This window comes from Nicotiana tabacum, chromosome 20 (genome assembly GCF_000715075.1).
Source record: "Nicotiana tabacum cultivar K326 chromosome 20, ASM71507v2, whole genome shotgun sequence".
Taxonomy (NCBI): Eukaryota; Viridiplantae; Streptophyta; class Magnoliopsida; order Solanales; family Solanaceae; genus Nicotiana; species Nicotiana tabacum.
The window spans coordinates 131,255,794-131,264,004 of record NC_134099.1 but is presented as its reverse complement, the minus strand read 5'-3'; the positions used below and the strand labels follow the sequence as shown (position 1 = coordinate 131,264,004).

Genomic DNA, 8,211 nt, shown 5'->3' with positions numbered 1-8,211 from the left:
CTTGAGATGGGCGACGTTCTAGTTGTTTTGGAGTAGCTTCCGTCCATTGTTTCTAGCTGGAACGCTCCTTTGTTTGATGCTGCTACGACTTTGTATGGTTCATCCCAATTTGTTCCCAATTTTCCCTCATTAGGATCCTTTGAAGTTTGTGTTTTAGCCTTGAGGACGTAATCTCCGACTTTGATCGGTCGTACCTTGGCTCTCTTGTTGTAGTATCTTTCTACTTGCTATTTCTGGTATACCATTCTTATGTGGTCCATGTCTCTTCATTCTTCAACTTCATCCAGATCTTGTAGTCTACTTTCGTCGTTGCATGTTGCGCTCTCGTTGGAGTATCTCAGACTGGGCTCCCCTACCTCGACGGGTATGACTACATCAGTCTCGTAGACTAGTGAATATGGCGTTTCTCTTATGCTGGGTTTTGGCGTAGTACGGTATGCCCATAATACTTCTGGTAGTAGTTCAGGCCACAACCCTTTAGCTTCCTCAAGCTTCTTTTTCAATATGTTCAATATTACTTTATTGGAGGATTCGGCTTGACCATTGGCGGCACGGTGGTAGGGCGTGGAGAGTATCCGCTTGATGTACCATTTTTCGAAAAACTTGGTCGTTCTTTTTCCAATGAACTGAGGTCCGTTATCGCAGCTGATCTCTTTGGGGATGCCAAAACGACATATAATATTTTCCATATGAAGGCGATGACCTCCTGCTCGCGTATCTGAGTGTATGTACCTGCTTCCACCCATTTAGAGAAGTAGTCAGTTAAAACAAAAAGGAAGCGTACCTTACCTCGTCCTACTAGGAGGGGCCCGACTATGTCCATTCCCCATTTTATGAATGGCCATGGCGAAATGACGGAGTGAAGGAGTTCCCCTACTTGGTGTATCATAGGGGCGTACTTTTGACATTGTTTACATCTCCTGACATAGTCAGCTGCTTCTTTTTCATGGTGGGCCAGTAGTATCCGGCGCGAATGAGGCATCTGACGAGGGTGCGATTTCCCGTGTGGGCGCCACAGTGCCCCTTGTGTACTTCTTCTAGCACTCGCCTCGTTTGATGCGGCCCGAGACATTTGGCTAGGGGGACATCCTTTTGTAGAGATCGCCGTTTACTAGGTTGTACCAGGCTGCCTGCACCCGGAGTTTTTTGGTGCCTTTTGTGTCTTGAGGGAGTGTTCCATCCTGCAAATAGGCTACGAAGCGGTTACGCCAGTCCCAAGTTAGGTTTATAGAATGTACCTCGACGTGGTCTATTGCGGAATGGAGTAGGGTGACCACATTTTCTTTCCCGATATTCTTGGTGGCCGTAGCCAATTTAGCGAGGCCATCCGCTTCAATATTTTGTGCCCTGGGTATTTGGTCGAGGAGACATTCATCAAAATCCGGTAGAAGTTTGTGGATTTCTGACTGGTATCTTTATAGCCTCTGCTCTTTGATTTGGAAAGTCCCGGTGACCTGATTCACCACAAGTTAGGAGTCGCAGCAGAGGACGAGTCGTCAGGCGCCATATTTGAGGGATAGCTTCAAACATGCAATCACAACTTCATACTCGGCCTTGTTTTTAGTCATCTCGGGGTATCGTATGGACTGGCGAATTACTTCTCCTGTAAGGACCTCGAGGACGAGTCCCAGTCCCCAACGCACGACATTAGAGGCACCATCGGTGTAGAGGACCCAAAGGTCGGTGGCAGAAGTACGGAGTGCTTCCTGTTCTACCTCGGGCAATATTTCCATGTTGAAATCAATGACGAAGTCTGCGAGCACCTGCAACTTAATGGCAGTTCGCGGTTGGTACGTTATGTCGTGCTCTCTTAGATCTATGGCTTATTTGGCTAGTCTACCCGATAGTTTGGGTTTATGTACGATACCTCTTAGGGGGAAGGTTGTCACCACTTTAATAGGGTGACATTGGAAGTACGGTCTAAGCTTCCGTGAAGCTACGACCAATGCCAGAGCTAGTTTTTCAAGGTGAGGGTACCTCGTTTCGGCATCTATTAAAGTTTTGCTGACATAGTAAATTGGAGATTGCGTACCTTTTTTTTCGCGGACCAAGACTGCGCTTACTGCAACTTCAGAAACTGCTAGATACACAAGTAAGCATTTACCTGGATCTGCTTTGACGAGTAGCGGTGGTGAGGATAGATACGTTTTCAACTTTTTCAGGGCGTCGATGCATTCACTGTTCCATTGCAACCCTTGGTCTTTCCTTAGTACATTGAAGAATTTATGGCATCTATCTGAGGATCGTGAAATGAACCTTGATAGGGCAGTTATTCGTCCCGTCAACTTCTGCACCTGCTTTTTGCTGGTCAGTGTTTTCGGTATAACGTCGATGGCCTTGATTTGATCCAGGTTGACCTCGATTCCCCTTTGCGACACTAGGAAATCGAGGAACTTTCCTAAAGTCACGTCGAAGGCGCACTTTTCGGGGTTCAGTTTCATTCCGTACTACCTTAGTATTTCGAAGGCTTCCTTCAAATGACCAATGTGATCTTCTTTCTTTGCTGACTTCACCAGCATGTCATAGATGTAAACTTCCATTGTTTTACCAAGTTGTTTTTTGAAAATTTTGGTGACCAATCTTTGATACGTGGACCCTACATTCTTGAGCCCGAATGACATTACCTTATAGCAGTACGTACCTTGGTGAGTGATGAAAGTGGTATTTTCCTGATCCTCTTCAACCGTTAGAATCTGATTATAACCGGAGTACGCATCCAAGAAGCTTAGCAATTCGTGGCCCGTTGTTGCATCGATATGTTGGTTGATGTGAGGTAGCGGGAAAGAATCCTTCGGGAACGTTTTGTTCAAATCGGTTAAGTCAACACACATTCTCCACTTCCTGTTCTTCTTTTTGACCATGACCACATTGGCGACCCATTGGGGATATTTCTATTCTCTGATGGAACCGTTGGCGAGTAATTTATCAACTTCTTCGCTAACCGCCTCATTGATTGTGGCATTGAATATCCTCCTCATTTGTCGTACTGGCAGATAAAGCGAACCGATATTTAGCTTGTGTGCAGCGATCTCCCTTGGGATTCCCGGCATGTCTGAATGGGAAAAAGCAAACAAATCGGTGTTGTTAGTTAAAAACTCACGATACTCACCTGGCTCCGAGAGGTTGTGCCCAACGTAAGCCTTTTTGGTGCAATCGGTGTTATCTAACTGTATGTGGTCGAGATCCTCTACGGTCGCCTTGCAAGCTTCTACAATGTTCGGATCTTTGATGGGCTCTTTTTGTATGTCGGGCTTGGTGCCCGACATGGCTAACTGTTATGCTTCCGTGCTTGCCCCTTTTAGCTGTCTATCTTGAGCGATCTGATAGCATTCTTAGGCTGTACGTGGTTCGCCTCGGGTGCTGAATATCCCCCATGGGGTGGGAAATTTGATCACCTGATAGAAGTTTGAGGGGACGGCTCGCATGGCGTGTATCCATGGTCATCCTATAATGGCGTTGTAGGTTGTTTCCTGGTTCATGACGTGGAATGTTGTTTCCAGGGTGACCCCTCCTACTAGGACAGGTAGCACTATTTCTCCGGATGTCTGCTCTACTGTATTATTAAAACCCATTAATGTTATGCAACGCGATATCATTTTATCCTCAAGCCTTATTTGCACGAGGACTCGCTGGTGAACAATACACACGCCTCTTCCGTCATCCACCATGATTCTTTTCACATCGGTGTCAGCGATGCATAAAGTTATAACTAAAGCATCATAGCGAGGAAAAGACAAACCGTCGGTATCTGACTTATCGAATATGATACTGTCTTCGAGGTCATCATACCGTTCGTGGGCGACCATCAGTTTAAGTTTGTGTATGGTAGTGAACTTCACATGGTTGATTACCGTACCATCGCCACCGCCAATGATCATTTGTATGGTACGCGCTGGCGATGGTGGCTTTGGAGGTCCTTGAGATGGGTCGCATCCTCGAGCGAAGTTGGCCCTTCCTTTATCGCTTAACAGTTCTTTCAGGTACCCTTGGTTCAACATTCTAACTACTTCTTGCTGCAGACCTATGAAATCTTTGGTCTTGTGTCCTCTTTCTTGGTGGAACTCACAGAGGATGTTCGACCTCCTGGTGCTTGGATCTAATTTCATCTTTTGTGGCCACTGCACCTTCGTGCCCAGCTTCTCTAGTGCGTACACTATTTCTAAAGGGGAAACACAGAAATTATGAGTAGATAGTAGTGGAGGTATACCTCTTTCGCTCCGGAGGGGTGCAATGTGTCGTGGTATGACGTCTGCGTGTCGTGTAGGGGGCGGGTTTGATGTTCGGATATAGGGCTGATGCTTTTCGCTATTGAAACGTGGTGGTTGATCTCGCCGCCCATTGCTACGTCAATCTCTCTTTTTCTCGGTCTGGACTGATGTTAATCGTTAAAGTGGGCCGTTTAGGTCGTCCTCATCCGCTCTCACTTCGGCGCAGTAGGCGTTGTGAATCTCTTCCCTGTGGTAGGAGGGTACTTCATGAGTCTACTGAGCAGTTTTTTGGTTGACTTTGACCCGCTCCTGTTTAACCCATTCTGAAAGGCTGCGACTGCCATTCCTTCTGACACGTTCGGTAGGCTCATCCTTACTCTGTTGAATCGGGCCAAGAAATCCCGAAGTCCCTCGCCCGCCGTTTGCCTAATGGCGAAGATAACGTTGACCCTAGCCTCAGCCTTCTTCGCTCCTGCATTAGCGGTGGCGAATTTATCTGCCATTTCTTCGAACGTCGATATCGATCGTACTGGTAACTGGGAGTACCATGTCAATGCTCCCCCTGTCAAGGTCTCGCCGAATTTTTTCAACAGCACAGACGGTACTTGTTCTTTTGATAGATCATTTCCTTTTACTGTAGTAACATAATGGATTAGGTGATCCTCCGGGTCTGTGGTCCCGTCATATATTTTCAAGTATGGTGGCATCTTGAAGGTCTTTGGAATAGGATGAGGAGCAGTCCTTTCGTTGTAAGGTTGTTCGACGAATTGGCCTACGTCGCGTTTCAGTAATATCTTTAGAGCGCCTGGTATTTTATCGACCCTCTCCTGATGTTCCTTCATTTGGTCGTGGAGTGTTTTGTTTTCATTTTCCATCTCTTCCATTTTCTTTAAGATGGCCATGAGTGCAGTGTCACCCGCGTTAGTGACAGTGTGGGTATTAGCTGCTTGTGTAGTGCTTGCTCATCGGCGGTAGCTGGGATTTCTGTAGGTGGTATGCCTTCGACACCTCCTTGAGTGGATTTCTCGATCATGTTGCTCAAAGCACTTGTCAACCATTCTTCCAGCAACTTCTTGACTGCTGGTGGTGCTTCCCCCATGGTGGATGTCGAGGCTCCCCTTTCGCGCAAAATCGTTAGATATTCGTGTGGAATAGGTGAGATCTCCCCCTCAGGTGTAGCTCTTGGTGTTGTATTCCCATCATCTTCTCTACCGGCTTCGTCGAGGGAGTTTAGGAGATTGTTCGAGACGTCTACTATCGCCTTCAGCCTCGCTTCCTTTCCCGTTATTGTTGGTTTTGGAGGTTCGAAGAAAGGTGATCACTTTCAGGGATCTAGATAAGAACTATGATTTCAGCTATGGAAATCCCCATAGACGGAGCCAAATTATTTGACTCAAAAGATGTTAAAACTTTTTTGGACAAAGCAATCAAAGATGAAGGGGTAAATCGTAGCTGAAGATAATTATCTCTAGACTAATAGTAGGTAAGGAAAAGAGAGTTACAAAGTTTCTTTGTATTCAAGATTCGTTCACTTTCCGAATGTCATTGCCCTCTTACAAGATCTTTTTTTTTTCCTTATATACTAGAGAGAAAACATTCAGAATTATAAGAAATTAAAATACAAGGAATATTCGACAGAATATTCTCAATGTCTCCTAATGAGCTTACATTTCTACAAGGGTCGTACAATTTCTACTTTTGCCTTAAGGTCGTCTTTCTCGGGACGCCAATTCGAAGATACTCGGTCGTTGGTCGTACTCATCATAGGTCGAGGTCGGTCAAATTTGGACTTATACATTGATCATGCAACTTTTATTCATTTTTATCAAAATTATTCTGTAAGTTAAAGTATTGTAATAAGGCTACAATCCACAATTTTCAGTATAATGTTTGAAGATTTACCCAAAAATATGCACGATCCGACTCCCGTATGTTCGTTGACACGAAACGATTATTATCGTATTTGGTGTGGTTGGTGTAATATTAAGTTCACACCTAAAATTTATGGGGTTTGGCGGGGTTCTTTATAAAAGAGTTCCTTATCTGGATATTTCTATTATAAGAACTATTTTTATAAAAATATTTTAAGAATTATTCTGAAGTTAAATGTTACTCCCTCTGTTTCATTTTATCGTTTGACTAAGAATAAGAAAGAAAAAAACAAAACTTTTAAAACTTGTTATCGTAAGATTGAATGGAATTATCCCCCAAATATATAACTTTACTTTTTCTGAAATTGATTTAAAAAAAGAATATCATGTAAAATAGGACAGTATTAGCAAAATACTCACCTTTTTTTTTGGTTTCCCACCCGATGTCCGATATCCACATTAAGGTCCGATTAAATCCGGATTCGCGCCGGAAAATTTCACAATAAGAGTAAAGTGCTCCCTAGTATATGTGAAAGTGTTTGCCGCCAACTATATATATATGTCGTTCATAAATACGCCGTTGATCATCAGTGTGAACAGTGGAAGTTCATAAACCAACATGTTACATGTGGTAGTACTAATTTTTTATGAATACATCAAACTCTTTCCCGCCAACGCGTCGAAACAAATATATAGGAAACTTCCCCTTAATAATTTCAGACGCCTTAAAAATATAGATAATCCCAAAGTGACACAAAGTACAAATGGAGAAAATCCCAAAGATGACAAAAGAAAGACAATTACCGTCGGATAATATATATATATGGTGGCGGCAAAGCCTAGTCTTATATGGGATTGTGGAAGTTCACTCTACGACTCCTTCGAATTGAAATCATTTGAACGCCAACTCGGCATGGCCATAGCTTCTAGGACTATGTCAATGCCACATCTATCCGATAACCGCGTTTTCCCGCTTTCTTCATCGTCACAAATAGGGGTGTCAAATGAGCAGGTTGCGATGAATTTGAATGGGTCAAAATCTCAACGTGTGCCCAAAAAAGGCTCCAAAATTTCTCGGACCTTTCAGAAGCTTCTCAAGTCTGTGTTCAGAGCAAAGCATAGCAGTAACAGTCCAATTTTTCCAGTACAAGATAAGTCGAGTAGTAACCAAGTTCAAGTCATTTGTGAAAGGTGTAGCCCGATAATGGAGGTCACAGAATGTACGTGATGGTTTATTTCGCCGGATATCAGGTCGTTGGTAAGAAGAATAGAATCTAAACGATCCATGGCCCCCTCCTTTGGACTACTTATTAGTCAATCATCACTCTAACATTGTAAATTGATCATATTTTGGAGATGAAGTGTAAGTTCAATTTTTTTTTACCTATTTTCATTATAGATCACAATAGTTAAATTCCATTCCAAAACTTTTTTGATATCTTAGTCTTAATTTCTTTTGGCGTTTTAAATTAAAGGTCATGTTCTAGATATAATTCATATCACGTCGAATCTAATACTCACTTTGTTTCAGTTTATGTGAAACTATTTCCTTTTTGGTCTGTTCCAAAAGGAATAACTCCTCTCTAAATTTGGTAACAATTTAGTTTAAACTTACAATTCTACCATTAATGAGAAGCTTTTATAATTACACAGAAACTCTTGGCCCCTTTCTGATTTGTTTAGGACCACAAATTTCAAAAGTCTTCATTTTTTCTTAAACTTCGTGCCCAATAAAACAGGTTCACATAAATTGGAACGGATGGCGTATGTAATTTAAAACTATAATTCATCGTTCAATACCTTCGAATCAATTCTCAATTTTAATTATTTTGTTTTTTTTAATCAATCAATTTATTATAAAATTAAGTTTTTTTTTAAGCGAATTGGCCGCATACACAAAAACAAACAGATAGGTGATAAGTCAAAAGTAACTTGGGTTGAGATATATTGGATCAAGTTGGGCTAAAATTTGGGTCATAGTTCAACCCTCTGTACTCTTACCAAGCTTTAATTAATGTGTATTATTTTCTTATGTATTATTTAATTGTCAAGTAAGATTTTTTTTTCTTTTGTTATGGTCATATAACACAAACAAAAGTTTATCATGGAGGCCAGTGTTGCCAATGCATCCG

At 42.5% G+C, this 8,211-nt stretch overlaps 1 protein-coding gene across 1 annotated transcript; it reads right to left on the bottom strand.

Annotated features, from left to right (window-relative positions):
- Nucleotides 1-266: 266 nt before the first annotated feature.
- On the bottom strand, nucleotides 267-2,540 carry LOC142174540 (uncharacterized). Its single transcript, XM_075240353.1, has 2 exons — nucleotides 2,452-2,540; nucleotides 267-732 (listed from the first exon to the last, which is right to left on the bottom strand). Exons 1-2 carry the CDS (start codon nucleotides 2,538-2,540, stop codon nucleotides 267-269), a joined length of 555 nt encoding a protein of 184 aa, XP_075096454.1.
- Between the last annotated feature and the right edge of the window lie 5,671 nt (nucleotides 2,541-8,211).

Bases quoted from the DNA above. Each gene is read 5' to 3' on its own strand.
- LOC142174540 (XM_075240353.1), bottom strand. From the start codon at position 2,540: ATGGAAGTTTACATCTATGACATGCTGGTGAAGTCAGCAAAGAAAGAA. The intron at 733-2,451 runs GTAGTACGGAAT...GGGTGGAAGCAG, and splicing joins GAAGCCTTCGAAATACTAAG to GTACATACACTCAGATACGC.